This window comes from Peromyscus californicus, unplaced genomic scaffold (assembly GCF_007827085.1).
Source record: "Peromyscus californicus insignis strain IS unplaced genomic scaffold, ASM782708v3 Scaffold_9__1_contigs__length_137607984, whole genome shotgun sequence".
NCBI lineage: Eukaryota > Metazoa > Chordata > Mammalia > Rodentia > Cricetidae > Peromyscus > Peromyscus californicus.
In genome coordinates this window covers 86,571,101-86,591,250 of record NW_026294617.1, presented here as the reverse complement: position 1 = coordinate 86,591,250, position 20,150 = coordinate 86,571,101, and the positions used below count along the sequence as shown (strand labels likewise).

Below are 20,150 nucleotides of genomic sequence, written 5' to 3'. Positions count from 1 at the left end.
GCTATGTCAATTAATATTTTCTACTATACAAAAGTAGTAGGTTTGGGGTTTGGTTGCATGTGTGTTTTGTTTTTGAGACAGATTCTTACTATATAGTTCTGGCTGGCCTGGAACTCAGTGTGTAGCCCAGGTTGGCCTTGACTTTACAGCGATCTGCCTGCTTCTGCCTCCTATGTGATAAAAGGCATATACTACCAAGCCCGACTGGGTTTTGTCTTTTGGACACATGCTGGCCCTGAACTCATGATCCTGCTGCTCTACCTCCCAATGGATGGAATCATGGACATGCACCACTACACCTAACCAAGGGAGGTAGTTTCAAATGAGGTCTTCTTACTTTAAGAGTAATGGTGAGTGTGTAGGTTGGATATGGTGGTGATCTCCACCAGCCAGAGGCTGTTTGAGGCCAGCCTGGTCTACATAGAGAGATCCCTTCTCAACAAAACAAACGAGTAATATGGATGTGTTTATAGAACAACTTGGCAATGCTCAAATTAAGTAAACATATAATAGTACCCAGCCAGTTTCAGTCCTAAATATGCACCACAGCTTCTTACACGTGTGATTGTCACATTGATTCATCTCCAGACACATAGCCAGCTCTTTTCCTGGTTTTAGACCTAAAACTGTAGCCAAAACTGCAGGAGACCAGGAAGGGACAAACCCAGATTACCCTGCCTCCTCCAGTCTCCTTCAGGATCTCTATAAAGTTCATCGCTATCCCTAGCCTTGTCCGATATATCAGTGGGCTTGGCAAAGGCTTGTTGGAGAGTGGGGCTAATATAAAAAGAAAAACCGATGGCGGGAGAAGTGGCACACGCCTTTCATCCCAACACTCTGTTGGACGCTATTGTGGTTTACATAGTTATAGGTGAGACCTTGTATCAAAACAAAACGCCTCAGAGCGCAAGAATCTTGAGATCAGTTAACTGGGTGAACAAAATATGGAGCTGTCCCTCCGATGTCAAGATAGAGGAAAACTTGCATCAGCAAGGCGCACTGGCTTCCAGGTCAGGGGCAGGCTTCTGTCCACAGCGAGATCCGCCCTTCAACAAGAGGAAACTGAGGCATTCACTGTTTCATGGGGCGATCACACGGCTCTACAGTAGGGCTCAACGCGAGAGAAGAAACCATGTGCAGAAGGCCACGCCCTTTCTCTTTAACACCGCTCCCTCCCGACTCCGCCCAACACTGCGGCTTCCGGCTGGGAAAGAGCGTTCGGGTGCCGCCCCGCGCCTGCGCAGCGAGACCAGGTCAGCGCGCAGGCGCAGTGCGTCGTTCACCGGCTGCTTGCTGCGGTCCACTCCTCACTTCCATTTAGTGTTAACTCGGGGAGCAGAAGGATGGTGCTGGACCTGGATTTGTTTCGGGTGGATAAAGGAGGGGACCCAGCCCTCATTCGAGAGACGCAGGAGAAGCGCTTCAAGGACCCGGGGCTGGTGGACCAGCTGGTGAAGGCAGACAGCGAGTGGCGACGATGTAAGTGCCTGGATGCTCGCGGGTTCTCCTGAATCCCAAACTCAGTCATCGCTTCCGAGGCCACAGCTTACACCTTTTGTCAGATGCTCTCCGAACTGGCTGGCTCCAGCGCAGCCTGTCGTCCCTAGCTAGCACAGGCTGGGAACCCGGCTCGTCCCACTCGCCCCGCAGCTCCGGCGGCCCCAGAGCCCTCCCGCGCGTGCTCTGTCCTGACTGCCCCCAGCGCCGCTGGAAGGAGCAGCGCGCACGCGCAGGGAGAGCTGTCAGGCCCTTGGGTAACTGGAAACTAGCCAGAGCGGGGATTTGGGTTGAGGGCGGGTGTAAACTTCTCTTCCTCACGTTTTGGTCGTTCTCAGTGCTTTCTCATCCTCAGCAAAGCCCGCGTGGACTTCCCGGCTTTGATGGGATCAAAGGCTGCTATCTCAGACTGAGTGATCCCATTCGAACCATTCGGGGGCTTTAGAGGCTGCTCTAGGCTAAAAGCAGTGATCCCAAAGCTTTGAGGATGGCCAACATTCCTCTAACCCTGTGGGCATACCTTTAAGAATTAGGCTTTTCCGTGCTAGATCAGATAAGAGGGAGGGGTGCTGTAAGGCAAGAAAAGGCTTGTAATTACTGAGGATGGTTGTGCTTTGTGGTAGCTTTCTGGAAAAGACGTTGGCAGAGTAGAAGTGACCCGGCATCATTCATAAAATTAAATAAAGCCCCGGAATCCTCTGCCTCCGAGTGTGCCTCCGGAACGATCAGCTGGCAGACCGGATGTTGTGAGTGGCATGTGACTCGTTTTGTCTGATGCAATAGGTCTGCAACCAGCTGAGAGCCAGGTTTATAACAGAACACTGCAAAGGCGGTCTCGATCCAAGAGTGTCATGCTTGTTTTTATAGTTTTCGAAACAGATTTCTCTATGTAGCCCTGGCTGGCCTGGAACTTGCTCTGTAGACCAGGCTGGCCTCGAACTCGGAGATCCGCCTGAAAGATGTGTGTCACCATGTCCGACTGAGTATTATGGTTTAATCTTTTGGAGACATTGATTTTACTGTTAAAAATGTCCTTGAGTATCAAAAAGTATATGCTTCCCTTACAGTTGTGTACTCATTCAGTATGTTTCAGGTACTCTCACTGGGATAGTTTGTAAGAGTCTGCGCTCCAACTTAAAGTTTTGAATTGCTCCAAACTGAAAATGTCTCTGTTTGTTTGTTTGTTTAGGATAAAAATATTTTAAGCCGCCTGGCGGTGGGGGTGCACAACTTTAACCCCAGCATTTGGGAGGCAGAGGCAGGCGGATCTCTGTGAGTTTGAGGCCACCGGCCAGGTCTACAGAATGAGTTCCAGGATAGCCAAGGCTACACAGAGAAACCCTGCCTTGAAAAAAAAAACAAAATAAATAAATAAATGAATAAATGAATAAAATAATAAAAATAAAGAACCACACCCAATTGTCAATTTTAGAACCAGCAGTAGTACTTCATTCTATAAAACAAGTGTTTCAATGAACTGAGCAGAAGAGGTTGGCTTAGTAGAGCCTGGTTGAAGAAAGTAGAAACAAAAAGCAAAAAGCAGATCAGTCATTTCAAACTTAACAGAAACAGGAAATGATTTCAGTGGGTGATACGGAACTTTAACATGGGTAGCCTCCATTTTGATTTTTAGTATGGTTTGTTGGAGCTATGAAACAGTGGCCTCCCGTAATTTTTAGGAGCATGCACATACGTATACACATACGCAAAAATACACAATGTCCCAGTATTCAGCAGTGAGCCTCATCCTTAGTAAGGGTGTGATAAAGGTTTGTCCCATGCATGAAGATCTTCTGTGCCCAGGGTACTTTAAATTCTCTATGGAAGGTTATTGTGTTTTGTTGTTTTAGTTTATTTTTTTAGACGAGGTTTCCACACAGTGTATCTCAGTGTGACCTCAAATTGACAGTTTCATCAGTATTATTGCTGGACTAAGTATTAAAGCCAGGCCTTCAACGGGCTGGGCCCGTGCTCTGCCGCTGAACGTGATAGGTGGAGTGGGACAGCTGTCATTTTGTAAGGGATCAGTCACTGGGGAGGAGCTGCTTCTCAGCGACCATCTCTCCAGATTCATCTGCATTAAACTTGGTGACGCCTCACTTCTTTGAGATGTGGATCTTCTGGCAACCGGGGAACTTGGACTTGACCCTGTGCAGGGTTTCCATCGTACGTGCCTTATTCTGCGAGATGGTGCAGATGTACACGATGACCTGGCCAATGTGAACTCTGGCCGCTGTCCCCCGAGGCTTAACAATACACTCTGCAGACCTACCTGGAATCTAGACGGAGACATCATGAGATCAGAGACATGACTAGCCACCAGAGAACTCGGTTTCTCTAGAGCAATCCAACAAGCAACAGACTGCACACACTCCCAAGGAGGATGCTGTTTGCAGCCATTGCAGACCAGGTCCCTGTGAAAGAAATCTGGTTGGCTTAATCGGCTGCAGATCTTTAAAAATACTTATTTATATATATGTATGTGCCTAAGTGTATGTATGTGTATACTACATGCATGCAAGAGCTTGGGGTGGGGGGTGTCAGGTCTCCTTAGAACTGGAGTTATAGGTGGTTGTGACTGCCTTGTGGGTGCTGGGACCCAAACCTGGGTCATGAAAGAGAAATGAGCACTCTTAAATGTTGAGCCATCTCTCCAGCCCTATAGACACTTTTTAATTTTAACAAGGTCTTTCCAAGGAACCCAAGTAGCCTTGAACTCACTCTGTAGCCCAGGCAGGCCTTAAACTTGTGCTCTTAGGTCTCTGCTTCCCAAGTAGCCAGGATCACAGGAGTCCCTGGCTGCCCATGTAGGACACTGAGAGATTAGAGGATGGAGTTTCTTCCATCATTAGTGACAACAGGAACTTATAAGCACTATCAATGAAGAGCTCAGACCGTGCTTCCTGACGGGTCATGAGCTTCCATGCAAGCTGTGTATTAACAGCTATCCCCATTTGTTGTTTCCAGGGAGAACACATCAGTCTGTAATGACCACAGCTGTAACTCCTCATGCTGAGCAGCAGTTTCTTAATTCACAGTACTGAGACAAGGCCATATTTGGGACATTTGTCTCAGCTGGCCCCAGACTGATTGATTTCGATCTGAAATATGCAGCCAACCACAAGAATTCTGTCTTCTAGAATGTACTGTCCATCCCCGTTGGAGAAAGATTTCTTTTTTTTTTTTTTGGTTTTTCGAGACAGGGTTTCTCTGTGTAGCTTTGCGCCTGTCCTGGAACTCACTTGGTAGCCCAGGCTGGCCTCGAACTCACAGAGATCCGCCTGGCTCTGCCTCCCGAGTGCTGGGATTAAAGGCGTGCGCCACCACCGCCCGGCGAAAGATTTCTTTTTATTATCGGTTGAAGGCAGGCCCTGGCCCTGGTCTGTGTTTTCTCCACCATTAGAAGAGCTTTGAGACAGCTTTCCTTGTTCTTCTAGTCCTACTTCAGGCAGGCAGGGTTCTGCACTGCAGACCTCACCCTTGGGTTTGCAGGCCTGAGTCTTGCGCTCTTGCTTCTCAGAGATCCTGAAGGGCTGGAATGTGAGTCATGGCTGCAACACGGACTCCACAAAACTTAAGGGGCTGGAGGTAGTGAGTCCCAGGTCGCGCCTAGGTCTCTCACTTCAAGCTTGTACACGGCAGTATGGAGCTGCCTGGAGCTTGTCTGGACAGTCAGAAACATGCCATCTTTACCAACATGCTGGGCATGGCACTTTGGTCATTCTCTGTCACTATGAGGCAGTCAACCCCAGAAGAAGAATGAAAATGATATTTTCTTCACCCCAGGGTTCCAGGATATAAGAAGTAAGATGGAAGGTGTGAAGGGCCACTTCACCCCTCTTATATCCCAGTGTACAGAGCAAATTTCACTTAGATTTTTCTAAACAACTTGGTTTCCTCAAAGTCTTTCTTAAGCCTACTAAATAAGAAAATTGTGTTTTTAGTGTATTTATCCATATTAAAATCCACATTAATTTAAACAAGTCTTCCAAATCTAATGTGTGTTTTACCCAGTCTCATTTCTAGCTTACCACCTTTCCGATGCTCAGTGGTCACACAGAGCGAGGCTCTACACAGTGAACCCTGCAGCCTTAAAGCATTAACCCCCAAGTCTTCCCCGCAGATGACCCCGCTCTGCCGGTCACTGCTCACACCTTCTACTTCTGTGGCTTATTCCGTGTCTGCTACCCACCCTGATTCCACGACAGTGCCTCATTTGTTGAATGTTCTCTGCACTCTTGCTCTCCTTGTCCCCTTTCTCTCTGAGATATGTATGTAGCCCTGGCTGGTCTAGAACAGGCTATGTACGTGGCCAGGCTGGCTTCAAACTCACAGAGATCTAGCAGCCTGCCTCTATCTCCAGAGTACTGGGATTAGAAGTATATATGTGTGTATGCAGTGTGTATGTGTGTGCAGGTGCACATATGTTCACATGCATGTGAACATCAATGGGTGTCTCATTCACCTTCCACTTTTTTTGTTGTTGTTGTTATTTTGTTTTTTGTTTTTGTTTTGTTTTGTGTGTTTTGGTTTTTTTTTTTTTGAGACAGGGTTTCTCTGTGTAGCTTTGGAACCTGTCCTGGAATTCGCTTTGTAGACCAGGCTGGCCTCGAACTCACAGAGATCCGCCTACCTCTGCCTCCCAAGTGCTGGGATTAAAGTTGTGCGCCACCACCGCCCGGCACCACTTATTTGGGTTTGTGTTTTGGGTGTTTGTTTTGAGACAGGTTCTCGATGGTACTGGCTGTCCTGGAACTCACCTGTAGACCAGGCTGGCCTTAAACTCACAGAGATCTCCTGCCTCTGCCTCCCCAAGTGCTGGGGTTAAAGGTGTGTACCCCACCACACCAGGTTTTCTCCGCTTATTTTTGAGACAAGGTCATTCACTGAAACTGGAGCTCACCAATTGGGCTCTGCTGGCTGGCCCACAAGCCTCAGGGACACTTTGACAACAGAGCTCCAGTTTGTCCACTCTTGTGTAGACATTAGCATTCATTTCTGCTGAGTGTGTTTCCAAGAGTGGAAACGGGATCAGTGATGGCACATTTACTAGATACTGTCAAACAGCTTTCCAAAGTAATTGTAAGGATTGGTGTTCTGTGAGCAGTATCAAGGCTGGCCTTGAACTCCAGCCACAGCCTCCCATGGTACTACCACTCCCAGACCTGTCTCCATTTTGACTATAACTAGAGCTGGGCATTGTGTTAGTCGGTTTCCATTACCACGCCTGGCCATTATCATTACTTCATGGTGGAGGTTCCAGACCATATTCTATGATGCAAGAAACAAAGATTGGGACAGAAAGCAAACTCATGATTTGCATATGACTTGATTGTAACATGCAGAATTGGAATTACTCATTAACTTTAGCAAGGCTACTGGATCTAATAAACAGAATCAGTGCTATTTGTTCGTATAAATAGGGGTTGGGAAAGTATCACATGGTTCCTTTAAAGGAACTTTAAGATTAATTGGGCAGGCTTCAGAGAAGTGTCTCCCAGGTGGCTCGGTTGTACTGCTCTGTGGTGATGTATAGATCATGATACCTTTTTTTTTTTTTTTAATAAGGTTTAGTTGTATTTTTAATTTTGTGTATATGTGCACATGCTCATGCATCTGTGGGATGGTTTGTGAATACGAGTGCAGGTGCCTATGGAGGCCAGAGGCATTGGCTCCCCCTGGACCTGAGTTACAGGCAGTTGTGAGCTCTGTTGTGGGTGCTGGGAACTGAACTTGGGTGCTCTTTCTCTCCGAGCCATCTCTGCAGCCCCAGATTCTGATACTTACGTTTCACCCTCAGACTGGCCTGTCCTTATCACCCAGTCCTGGGGATACCTAGTCCGCCTCTGTCAGCTGACTTTGGAGGTCGAAAGCAGAGTCAGCACAGGGTTAATCAGCTCTTTGTTACTAACGGTTATCGAGATGACTCAGAGATAGAAGAGCCGGGCACGGTGGCGCACGCCTTTGATCCCGGCACTCAGGAGGCAGAGGCAGGCAGCTCTGAGTTCGAGGCCAACCTGGTCTACAGAGCGAGTTCCGGTCAGTAAGGACTATGTAGAGAGACCCTGTCTCAGAAAAAAAAAAAAGATGGAAGATGTCAGATATGGTGGTACCTGCTTGTGATCCCAGCACTTAAGAAGCAGAGGCAGGAGGATTGTCAGCAAGTTCTAGGCCAGCCAAAGCTTGTAACAAGACCCTGTCTTAAAAAAAAAAAAAAAAGCCATTCACCTTGTAGCAGTTACGAAGTACAGAGAGGCAAGATATGTCCATCCCCTGCCCTTGGTGCATGATGCTAAATCTACCACCTTCCAGTTCTGCCAGACTGAAGACTCAGCCTTTATTTAATACGTAGCACAGCCCGTTTGGGGGAGGGGGCGTGGTGGCCAGGGAGTATCTTAATGACCAGCCTCTCTGACGTATTTTCGGCTTCTTCGATTTTAGGCAGATTTCGAGCCGACAACTTGAACAAGCTGAAGAACTTATGCAGCAAGACTATTGGTGAGAAAATGAAGGTGAGAGAACTGACAGGCTTGAGAGCTTGAGGAGAGCTCTTCGGTCCTTCCTTACTGTTATGTGTCTGGGTGAATGCCCCGTGTATGTCGGTGTCCGTGGAGACCCGAAGAGGGTGTCATATTGTTCACACATACACATGTGCATGAACCAGAACCAGTGACGCGTGCAGCACACAGTCCGACTTGGAATGCTGGCACATTATACCTCCTGATAGCTTGCATCCTCACACAGTATTTTGTTATACTTTCAGCTGTGAAAGTGGATATCATTAAGTTTTATTCCTGTGGGACTTGTGATGATTAATCACCTACAGGTCACAGATCCCAGAGTCATTAGTACTTTATGTCCGTGTGTACTCCTACCTAAGTATCCTTCAGATCCTCTACACAGCCGGGGCTAGCCAAGCCGAGCATTTCACTGTGTATAAGGACCACAAATGATGATCTGCAGACAGACAAGTCCTGAGCACAGAAATCGGGGCTGGGGAGCCCCTGCGTTTTGTCACTCTGCCTTGATTGTTCCTCTCCTTCCCTCGGATCCATTTGTAACCCTTAGCCTGTTGCCCGGTTGTTCCTAGAGTATGAACAAGATCCGTCCTCGGGGCCTGCCTTTGACGACCACATTGATTTTCGTTTTTCTTTTGAGGCATGGTCTTGCTATATAGCCCCGGCTGGCCTGAAGACCAAGCTGGTCTTGATCTCACAGCAGTCCTCCTGCCTCTGTCTCCCGGCATTTCAAACATGTTCTTGGTTTCTTGACTGTTCTGTATGTGGGCAGAGCTGTTCTCACTTCCGTGATGTTAACTCCCTCACCTGCCAGATGTGTTGACCTGTCCAGGGTAAGAAAGGAGGCAGTGATAGAAAAGAACTTGGAGCTGACTTCTGGCTTTCTTCCGGCTAGCGTGTTTCCCTGCATGTTCCAGCTTACTTAATGCAGTGCAGTCTGATTAGTTTATTTGAGATGATTTGGTGTGCACGTCTTAAAACAATGTCAGAATCCTTATTCCAATTAAATTGCCTTTTCTTTCTTTCTTTCTTTCTCTCCTCAGAAAAAAGAGCCCGTGGGAGATGACGAGTCTGTTCCAGAGGACGCGTTGAATTTCGATGACCTCACTGCAGACACGCTAGCTGTAGGTTGCTGGACAGGGAGAGCTGGCACTGTCCATGCAGCAGTGTGGCAGCCTCGACTTCCTGTGCCGGACTGTGTTCCTAGCTGCTTTTGTTATCTGTCCCCGAGACTCACTAGTCATAGGAGATGGACGGAGTGGGAAGGGGAGAAGAGGAAAGGCACCGAGCTAGTTATATGTTACTTCCTTTCACAGAGGCAGGGAACTCCTCCGTTTACTGCAGTTAAGCAGGGGCTTCGGGATGGTGACTTTCTGGTTTTGTCACCAAGCTGTTCTTTGAAACCCTGAACACACAGCAAGAGTATAAACCAGAGAAGCAAAGTTGCTGTGCGTGGAGGGCTGGGCAGGGCTCCCCTGAGAAATCCGAGCACAGCTGGAAACACCTGCAGTAAGGGATGCAAGACAAACGTAGACGAAGTCTCTTTTCCTAATAAAGTTGTTATCTTCCTGGAGAAATTTGAGTGGGAATGCATAACAGAGCGCTAAACTCTTCAGTCGGACAAATGAGTGCAGATTGAGGGCAAATTCTCTTAGAACCACAGGATTAAACTCCTGGGATGTATATAAAGTACAAGGAAAGTCAATCTCGTGTGTGTGCGCACACACACTCACCTACCTGCCAAAGAAAAGGAAAATGCTCAAGCCTTCTAAGGCAAGACTGTCTGCCCTGTAGAATCAGCCTGTGTTTTTAAATGCATTCATTTTCAGTACTTGGGACAGGGTCTCATAGAGCCCAGGCTGGCTTCAGACTCATTATGTAATTCAGAGTTAATCCTGATTCCTCCACCCACTGAATGCTGTCTTACAGATTGGCCTGGATTTTGCAATCCTCCTGCCTTAGCCTCTTAGTTGCTAGGATCAGAAGGTTCAGGGTACTATTTCTTATCTGTTTGTTTGTTTGTTTGTTTGTTTTTCTGTGTGGCCCTGGCTGGTCTGGAACTTGATTTAAAGACCAAACTGGCCTCAAACTCAGAGATCCGCCTGCCTCTGCCTCTCAGATGCTGGGATTAAAGGTGTGCACTACCACCGCCCAGCTCCCTTGTCCATTTTTAAAATGCTACCATGGTGGGGGAGGTGGGGGGAATGGCCGGGCTCTGGTGGCACATGCCTTTAATCCCAGCACCCTGCCTTTTTTTCTTTCTTTCTTTCTTTTTCTATTTATTTATTTATTGTGTGTGTATACAATGTTCTGTCTGCATGTATGGCTGCATGCCAGAAGAGGGCGCCAGATCTCATTAGAGATGGTTGTGAGCCACCATGTGGTTGCTGGGAATTGAACTCAGGTCCTCTAGAAGAAAGAGCAGCCTGAGCTCTTTAGCCTCTGAGCCATCTCTCCAGCCCCCCAGCACCCTGTCTTAAAAAACAAACAAACAAAAAAGGCTGTCATGGATAGAGTGCTTGCCTAGCATTTTCTAGGCCCCAACTATGATCCCTCATACACTGCCCCTCCAATAAAAAGTAGAAATGCTACTCTATGGAGGACAACAGTTTAGGATGCTGATACTTTATTGCTGCGCTACCTCTGCCTAATGTACTCTATAAATGAGTCTGGCTTGTTCTTCTGCAGGCCCTGAAAGTCTCACAAATTAAAAAAGTCCGCCTCCTCATTGATGAAGCTATCCAGAAGTGTGATGGGGAGCGGTTAAAGCTGGAGGCAGAGCGGTTTGAGAACCTCCGAGAGATTGGGAACCTTCTGCATCCCTCTGTGCCCATCAGTAACGATGAGGTAGGTGGGGCTGGGCCGTGCAGGGGGGCTCCCCTCCCTTACTGTCGGGCGATGTGGACGGAGCTGCTCAACACTGGCGCTCTGTCAGAAAAGCCTGCTTTTGTGTGTTCCCTCTGCCCACCAATTGAGCATTGCAGGAGTCAGATCCCTGCCTGATTGGGAAGTGGCAGAGACAGCAGGTAGGAGGAGACTCCTGGCACAGAAATCTCTTCTAAATGGGGCTGCTGTCCTCCACTGCGTGTTGCCCCTGGTAGCAGTAAGTCCTGTGGGAGGGACCTGCTAAATCAACCTAACCCCCTCACCCACACCCCGCTGGGAAGCTGCAGGTTGAAGGGAAATCTGCATGATAAAAGTTTCCTGCCGAGCGGGAGCTTCCCCAACACAAAGCTGCTCTGAGCCCAGGCTTTGTTCCCAGACACCCTAGCAGTGGCAGGGCCCATCTGTGCCTCTTCCATTCATTCCCTTGTGAACACTAAACTCACTGCCGGCTGCGGTATGTGGAGGCCTTGGAGTCTGAGCAGACTGAGGTCAGGGCCCCGGAGCCCACCCTCATGTGGTTCAGAGACCAGTGAGAGCCCACAAAGAAAAAAAGTCCTGCATTCTCCTCTGTACCCCAGGTGATGCCGATCGCCAGGGGCGGGGTCTCGTGCAGGATTTTTGAGGAGTCATTTAAAAGGGTAAAGAATATACTCTAGGTCACAGTTTGCTGACTAGGACTGCTTTCCTGACTTTATAAGTCACCTGTCTGTTGAGGAGCAGATTCCCTTCCTCATTGGCTGTGTGTGAGACCAGAAGTGATGCACCCACAGGCTCTGCGCTCTTTGCCATGGATCTCTTCGGTGTATCTCCTCAGGATGCAGACAACAAAGTAGAGCGCATCTGGGGTGATTGCACAGTCAGAAAGAAGTATTCCCACGTGGACCTGGTGGTGATGGTCGACGGCTTTGAAGGCGAAAAGGGAGCCGTGGTGGCTGGTAGTCGAGGGTACTTCCTGAAGGTAAGAATTGAGAACCAGTAGGGAATAAAGGAACTTAAAAAAAAAAGTCACTGAAAATCGTAATCATACTTGAAGAGGCTCACAAATCCTCCACTTGTACTCGATGCCTGCCTGTGAACGTGTAGCAATTAGATGCAATTCTCTTTCTGAAGCAAGAGAGTGCTTACCCAGATTCCATAGAACAAAAGCCACTCAGTGATCCTTCATAATGAATATGTTTTGCTGACTGAATCCGAACAGTCTCTGCCTTTGAGGAGCTCAGTGTAATTGGACAGTCAGACAAGTAACAAAGAATCAAAACCCAGTGTGATAAGCCTGCGGTCTGAGTAGACCCAGCGTGCTTTGAGCTCTGGTAGGTGGAGGCATCTGGCACAGATTAACCAGGGCAGAGGGCATAAGAATTCAGAGACTCCTTCCAAAAGGAAATGGTAAAATAATTTTGTAAATGTTGTGCCCTTAAGCATTCTGCATTTACAAATGAGTCTGATGTTTTAAGAATTAACACACAAAAACACCCATCCATGCATCCTGCCTGCATAATTGCTTCACTTCAGTCTGTTTTCATGGAGATAGGAGTAGAGGTGGGAGGACCTGGAGAAAAGGTCTCACTAAGTAGCCCAGGCTGGCTCCAGATTCTCCGCAGTCCTCCCTCAGCCTGCCAGGTGCTAAGACTACTAGTGCGGCCCACTACTTGAGTCTCCTACAGAGAGGTCTCTGGACTGGGTGGCTGCTGTTGGCCTTAGGTGTTAAGACCCCCCTGTATACTTCCGTTCCGGTTTCTTGATGGTTATCTGTGATTGTATGAGTGGGATTAAGCTGGAGAGCTGCTCATCATGCTAATTCCAAATAACAGTACATACCAATCACCATAGCAATAAGGGGGCCAAGCAGGTAGTGCACGGAGCCAGGGAAAGAACGAAGCCCATTAAACTGCTCTTCTGGGCAAGAGCAAAAGTCGGTTTCCACCATCTTACCAAGATGCCATCCTGGTAGTAAGAGGAAGTCCTGTTAGTGAAGTGAGTGTTGTAAATGTTTCCAAATATGAGTCTTTAATGGACCAGCTGAATAAAATACCACATGAAAACAAGTATCTCCTGGCTGCTGTTGCAGTGTGTGGTCTTAATTTCCCTGCCTGTGCCATGATGGAGTCCTGGATTTGCCCATTTGTGCCTGAGTGGTGGTTCTGTAGTAGAGTGTCAGATGAGTGGGCTGGTGACAAGAGCCAGTCCCAGGTGCTGTGTCTGCTCCTTAGGGGGTCCTGGTGTTCCTGGAGCAGGCGCTCATCCAGTACGCACTCCGCACTCTGGGAAGTCGAGGCTACACTCCCATTTACACCCCCTTCTTCATGAGGAAAGAGGTCATGCAGGAGGTGGCGCAGCTCAGCCAGTTTGATGAAGAACTTTATAAGGTAAGTAACTGGTAGACTGACTAAGGTGTGGGGCTCAGCGGTGACATGACTCAGGCTCCAGCACAGCTCTGTGCCACGGTGCAGCACTTTCAGTGTGCCAGGACAACCAAGGAAGCAGTTGCCAAACTGAATCCACCCCCCTCACCCCCTTGGGCAAGGTCTCTGTGAGTAGATAGGCTGACCATGAGCTGTGTGTAGCCCAGACTGGCCTTGAATTCCTGGACCTCCTACCTCAGGCTGCTGAGTACTAGAATTCCAGGTTCATGCTACCATGCCTAGTACAACAGAAATGGTTTTTCTTGCAGTTCTGGAGGCCAGTGTCCAAAAGGAAGGTGTCGATTTCTTCTAATGCTTCTGTCCTTGGCTTGCAGATGGCCAGCCACCTGATCACTGTACCTGCTCACTACGTTCTCAAATGGTCTTCTGTGTATTTCTGATCACAATGTTTATTTGTTTGGGGGCTTTGTTGTCTGTTCTGTCTATTATCTGGTACTGGTAGGCAGGGGATTGAACCTTGGGCTTCACAAAGGCTGGGCAAGTGCCTACTTACAACTGAGTTATATATAGTCCCATCCCTTTTTATTTTGAGACAGTCTTAATAAGTTGTCCAGGGTAGCTTTGAATTCACTTTGTGACCCAGGCATGCCTTGAATTTTAAATTGTCCTGCCATAGCCTCCTGAGTGGCAAGGTTTGTAGGTTTGCACCAAGAGGTATGGCTTTTTTTTTTTTTTTTTTTTTTTTTTTTTTTTTTTTTTTTTGGTCTTTTTAAAGAGAATACTGGGCTGGGTGGTGGCGGCAGGCACATGCCTTTAATCCTAGCACTTGGGAGACAGAGGTCTCTGAGAGTTTGGCTAGCCTGCTCTACAAATCAAGTTCCAGGACAGCCAGGACTGTTAGAGAAAACCTGTCTCAAAAAAAAAAAAAACAAAAAAGAGAGAGAAAGAAAATGAGAGAAAGAGAGAGAGAGAGAGAGAGAGAGAGAGAGAGTGTGTGTGTGTGTGTGTGTGTGTGTGTGTGTGTGTGTGTGTATACTGGAGTTACAAGAATGTGCCACTGTGTCCTGCTTGCTTGTTTCTGACAGTCTCATTATGTAGTGCTGGCTGGCCTCACTCGTTTGTGATTTCCCCTGCTCTGCCTCCAGAGTATGTATGGCACCATACCTGCTGTTTGCAGAGTTGTCTGGGTTTCTTTTGTGTTTTGGTGGGGTGGGGTGGGGGTTGTTGTTACAGTTTTTACTTTACATTATTTGGGGTTGGGGAGGCTTATGCAGTTAGTTCCCTGGCGTGAAGGACAGAGGACAATTTTCTCCTACCATGTGGACCTGGAGGACTGAACTTAGGTTACCGGGCATGATGGCAGGTGCCTTTCCCCGCTGAGCCATCTCACCAGCCCAGCAGGTTTTTAATGTTAGTTAATTTCAGGATTAAAAGTCACGTGTAGTTATCACCTACGTCTTAGTTAGCGTAGAGTCCCCCTGGAAAGCTGTGTAGCATCTCTAAATGGAGCAGACTTTATCACTGGGCGCTTATAAGAGAAGCCCTTTTCCTGGTACGTAGACAAAAGGAAGTTAGAAACATGAGCTGATCTCCCAGTCCTCTTCCCATGTCCTCTCACTCCTTACCCCAGACTAGAAATGTCCTGGTACAAGATTACAGATCCTGAAATCCTTGTGGTTTCTGTCTGAACCCGGGACAGCCAGAGACTCAAGTGGAATTTCAGAATGTCTTTCTGATGAGCTGACTCTGACATTAAATACAGTTTCAGTCTGCCTGACACTCAGACTTGGTTTTGTTCATTGGCAGAAGGACTTAAGAAACATTCGTTGAGTGCATAAGTAGATGTTGCACGTCTGCCAGCATTGACCATTTCATACCGTGACGTATTTTGCAGTTGTTAAAAAAGTTTTTTAGGTGCCCTAATTTTCATTTCTTTGTTCTTTTAAGTGTTGTTGGATTTTTTTCTGTTTTTTGTTTGTTTGTTTTGGGGGGCGGAAGTGGTTTGGTCAATGTTTTTTTTTTGTTTGTTTGTTTGGTTTGGTTTTTTTTTTGAGACAGGGTTTCCCTGTATAGCTTGGCGCCTTTCCTGGGACTCACTTGGTAGCCCAGGCTGGCCTCGAACTCACAGAGATCCGCCTGACTCTGCCTCCCGAGTGCTGGGATTAAAGGCATGCGCCACCACCGCCCAGCAGTTTGGTCAGTGTTTTATATAGCCCTGGCTGGCCTCACATTCAAGGTCCTATGCTTCAGCTTCCTGAGTGCTGGGATTGTGGGCATGCACCATGCATTTCTTTCACCCCTAGCAGGGGATCCTTTTCAGAAAGACCCGTTGCATCCCTGTTTTAACATTCATCCCAGCCAGGAAAGTCCTGTGTCCACCACTGTGTCTCTCCTGAGGCATCTTACACAGTCACTGGCGTGCGTTCCTCCTGCAGGTGATTGGCCACCACTGTGTCTCTGCTGCGGCATCTTACACAGTCACTAGCATGCGCGTTCCTCCTACAGGTGATTGGCAAAGGCAGTGAAAAGTCTGATGACAACTCCTATGATGAAAAATATTTGATCGCCACCTCAGAGCAGCCCATTGCAGCTCTGCACCGGGACGAGTGGCTGCGGCCCGAGGACCTGCCCATCAAGTACGCTGGCCTCTCCACCTGCTTTCGTCAGGAGGTGGGCTCGCATGGCCGTGATACTCGTGGTATCTTCCGAGTCCATCAGTTTGAGAAGGTGAGTAGATGAGAGTAGATTCTTTCTACGTCCCTGTCCAGATCTCACAGGAGGGCGTGATCTGTGGTCCCAGAGCCCCACTGGCTACAGCTTTTCCACCCATTGCTGATATCTTTGTGGGGAAGAGCCTAGAGAATGCGTGAGTGGCTTTGTGCACAGACTAGAGCAAAGCTCCCTACATCTCCTCTGCCAGTCCCACCACTGACTAGCTGTGTACCTGTGGAAGGGGAAATGATGGCGGCACCGCCTCCCTAGACTGACTGGACACCACTAGCACAAGAGGGTGACTCTGTAGACTCCGTTGTCTGGCTGTTGCTGTCCAGTCTGTTGGAGCACTGATGGCCTTTGGGACCCAGCCCGGCCTGTTCCAGTGGTGTGGGACTAGTTCACTGCTAGAGCGTCTCTACTCCAGTCCTTCAGTTTCTTCACCCTCACTGCTGTCCTGTCTCCTTGGCTCCCTCTCTGCAGATCGAACAGTTCGTGTACTCATCACCCCATGACAATAAGTCATGGGAGATGTTTGAAGAGATGATCGCCACCGCAGAAGAATTCTACCAGTCTTTGGGGATCCCTTACCACATCGTGAATATTGTCTCAGGTACGGAACCCTCATCCCTTCATGCTCCCTTTTCTGCATCTCACGATCACTTTGACCAGCTGAGCCACCACACACAGAGATACCTCTCAGTTCAAGTCATTACCCACATTCATTAAAATATCACACCCTTCTCTGCGGAGAGTGTTTGGTGATGAGATCTGAGTGTGATTTCCCTTCTGGGGATACGATGTGAAGGGAAGGCTTCTTCAGGCCCTTCCTGAATCTAGGGGTTTCTTTCCAGGCTCTTTGAATCATGCTGCCAGTAAGAAGCTCGACCTGGAGGCCTGGTTCCCAGGCTCAGGCGCCTTCCGTGAGTTGGTCTCCTGTTCTAATTGCACGGATTACCAGGCTCGCCGGCTCCGGATCCGATATGGGCAGACCAAGAAGATGATGGACAAGGTAGTCCGCCCCCAGGGAAGTGGGCAGCCGTCTGCACAGGGCCCATTCCTCCCATTTCTCATTCCTAAGGGTTTATTAGTTTCCAGCACCATGAGAAAATCAGCTCAGTCTAGACCCAAAAGAAACTAGAAATGACTTCTACTGAGTCAGGACTGGGTTCTTTGAGACAGAAACCTGGGCCTAGTTCTATTCTATGAGGTAATTCCAGCTTTTCTCTCTTTGGCTTTGTTTCCTTAACTCCAGAAAAAGAATAATCTCCGTTTCTCTACACAGAACAAGTTGGAGACAGTCTCTTCCCTCTTTTCGCCCAAGAAGGTCAGGTTGTAAGCTCATCTCTTAAACAGTCTTCAGAGCTGAGTGTGTGGCACATGCGTGTGGCGCATGCCTTTAATCTTAATCCCAGCACTCAGGAGGCAGAGGCAGGTGTATCTCTGTGAGTTCGAGGCCAGCCTGGTCTACAAAGTGAGTTCCAGGACAGTCAGGACTACACAGAGAAACCCTGTCTCAATAAACAAACAAATAATTAAATAACTAAACCCAGTTTTCAGGCCCTGATCTGTCCTGAGCTGGGTTTGGGAGGACCACACTGGTGGTTTGCTCTTCCCACCCAATCTTCTGAAAATACCGGAACCTACTACTTGTCACGCATGCCAGCAGGTGGAATCCTCCTAGAGTTCCCTTACAGGCAGTAACTAGAAAACAGTTTCAGTTGTGAAAGTTGGAGATGGGGTAAAGGCATCCTTTGGATTGGGGAAGTTATGGCTGGGTGACTAGGTCCTGGTCATCAGGAGACCATCTGAGGGCTGAGTCTGATGTTCCCTGTGGAACCTGCTCTTCCCAGGTGGAGTTTGTGCATATGCTTAACGCCACAATGTGTGCCACCACCCGGACCATCTGCGCCATCCTGGAGAACTACCAGACAGAGAAGGGCATCACTGTGCCGGAGAGGCTGAGGGAGTTCATGCCGCCAGGTACAGCTCCTCCATCTCCACACCTCTCTGAATAGGCCCTTTGCAGACTGCACCCCATTTTCATATGAGACACAGTCCCCATACTTCGCCTGCCCCATGGTGCCGGGAATGTAGTGTGGGTGTCGTACGCAGTTCCTCAGTTCCAACTGGGGAAAAAGAGTAGAGAAGTCCCTCCATCGGGGGTACCCCTCCATTGAAAGGATTATGTCTACAGTCTTCGCTGAGGTTTGTGGCTTTGACAGAAATGACAGGTCACTTAGTGTGCTCTTCCCCCGCAGGACTCCAGGAACTGATCCCGTTTGTGAAGCCTGCACCCATTGACCAGGAGCCATCGAAGAAACAGAAGAAGCAGCATGAGGGCGGTAAAAAGAAAGCAAAGGAGGTCTCCCTGGAGAGCCAGCTGCAGAACATGGAGGTCACCGAGGCCTGAACACTGCCTCCTCCCGGTTTGCCAGACTTACTTTCTGTCTGCTGGGACCTCTGGCCTGCCTTGGAGCAGGGAGGCCGAGTACCACTCCTCACCCTGTCCCATCAGACTGCACAGCCGACGGGCAGCCATCTGCCATGTCCCAAGCAGGTGGCCCCATCTCCTCGCATGGGCCAAGGGTCTCCTCACTGACTGCTGAACCATGCAATAAAGCGTTTCTGGGGAGGGCACGTGACCTCCTCAGTCAGCTCCCCAGACTTGAACCCTGTCTCTGCCGTTCCCCCAAATAAGGCTTTGAGTAGTGCAGAGCCCTTCAGCCCACTAGTGAAGGCTTTTTAGAAACACAAGTTTCTAAAGGATCAGGATTCTCTGTAAAGGCAGTGAATCTTAGAGACCAGTATGATGGAAAAGCCTGCTAGCGTTTACATTCCCTAGGAGGGACTCCTTGGAAAGGGAGAGAGGCTGGTCAGGGTAGCTGACACTCAGCTCAAACCCTAGGTTCAAAAGCATGACTATGGTTATGAACAGCGGCTTCTGTGTTTATGGCTGTCCCCATGTGGGGAGACTCCCTGCCTAGCAGAAACCGGGTAGTGTCAGAGGCAGGGCAGAGGGTGCAGGGAGGCTCTCTGTGCTCAGGAACTCCCACTGTGCTCTACTGAACGCCCTCATAGCTGGGCCCCAGCGCCCTGGGGAAGGTGGTGGTCAGGCTTTCTTCCTTCACCAGCTCCCTTTCATCTGTGATCTGTATCCTCGACTAATGACACCCTCGGTCAGTCTAGTGCTTGTCTCCCAGCAGGTTAAAGTGCCTCCTGTAGATGCCCCTTTTATCTTTGTATGGTCCCAGAAGGTAGGGTGGGGACGTGATTATACCTGTCCCAGAGTGGGAGAATGAGGTGCTGTGGCCAGGTGGGAGGCTGGCTCAGAGTGACTGAGTTTGTTTCTTAGGGAGGTTGGGAGCTCGAGTGTGACCTGGCTTGTGACAGGCCTTTAGCTCACCTCACCTCTGCTGCTTTGGCTCAGTACCAAGCAGGGGATGTTCTCAGCTTCTGGTCCTATTAACCTATCAAAACTAGGTGCTGCGAGGGCCACCACCAAGGCTCTTTGCCTGCTGTGCCAGCTGAGGGCCCCCAGGCGGGTCCCAAGGCCCATTGGCCTCAGCCCTCAGAGAACAAAGCCCGGACAGAGGACCAAAGAGCGGGCTGCTCCCATTTGTGATTCAGGACCAGAAATTCACATTCCCATAACCTTAACATTCAGTTTGAAGACAAGCAGCTTGAACCATGATTGGGAGGCTAGCTGCCCGCTTAGAAGTCTATTGGGAATGTCTAGGTGGCCCTGTGTTTGTCTCAGGCCTGACCTAGGTCTCCACAGCTGCCTTCCCCTCTCCTGGACCCTGTCTCCTGATGCCTCCAGCCTTCTGACACCAGGTGCCTTCTTTCTGGTCTTGCTGGATCCGCTCTTGCCTCCCTGCACTAACTGACCTGCTCTCTACCTTGCTAGTTTTCTGGAGCTGCTGGACTTGGACTCCGGACAAGCTGAATAGCTAGTCATTCTTCCCACATCCCCACCCCTGTGTGAGCCAGGTGGTCTGTTTCTTGTTCTGTTTTGTTTTCTTCGAGATGGGGTCTCACTGTGTAGCCCAGGACTGGTCTGTCCTGGAACTAGCTCTGTAGACCAGGCTGGCCTCGAACTCACTCAGATCCACCTGCCTCTGCCTCTCCAGTGCTGGGATTAAAGGTGTGTGCCACCACGCCCAACTGCCAA

General features: G+C 48.9%; 1 protein-coding gene and 1 non-coding gene across 4 annotated transcripts; one reads left to right on the top strand and one right to left on the bottom strand.

Annotated features, from left to right (window-relative positions):
* Nucleotides 1–1,253: 1,253 nt before the first annotated feature.
* On the top strand, nt 1,254–18,637 carry Sars1 (seryl-tRNA synthetase 1). Of its 3 annotated transcripts, none has more exons than XM_052731213.1 (12): nt 1,254–1,479; nt 7,939–8,009; nt 9,059–9,139; nt 10,704–10,862; nt 11,716–11,859; nt 13,112–13,267; nt 15,770–15,991; nt 16,460–16,589; nt 16,831–16,988; nt 17,262–17,303; nt 17,830–17,959; nt 18,238–18,637. In XM_052731213.1, exons 1-12 carry the CDS (start codon nt 1,344–1,346, stop codon nt 18,387–18,389), a joined length of 1,581 nt encoding a protein of 526 aa, XP_052587173.1. In that variant the 5' UTR covers nt 1,254–1,343; the 3' UTR covers nt 18,390–18,637. The 3 variants fall into 3 exon arrangements, with proteins under 3 accessions (XP_052587173.1, XP_052587172.1, XP_052587174.1); XM_052731212.1 differs by having other exon boundaries at nt 17,232–17,303; XM_052731214.1 differs by lacking the exon at nt 17,262–17,303 and having other exon boundaries at nt 1,256–1,479.
* Nucleotides 3,816–3,947, bottom strand: LOC128106796 (small nucleolar RNA SNORA70). Its single transcript, XR_008216844.1, has one exon. It is a non-coding gene; the product is annotated as a small nucleolar RNA SNORA70 (small nucleolar RNA).
* Nucleotides 18,638–20,150: the final 1,513 nt, after the last annotated feature.

Coding starts and splice junctions, on each gene's coding strand:
- Sars1 (XM_052731212.1), top strand. CDS start 1,344: ATGGTGCTGGACCTGGATTTGTTTCGGGTGGATAAAGGAGGGGACCCA. Junction 11,860..13,111: donor GTCGAGGGTACTTCCTGAAG/GTAAGAATTGAG, acceptor TCTGCTCCTTAG/GGGGTCCTGGTGTTCCTGGA. Junction 16,590..16,830: donor CATCGTGAATATTGTCTCAG/GTACGGAACCCT, acceptor GTTTCTTTCCAG/GCTCTTTGAATCATGCTGCC.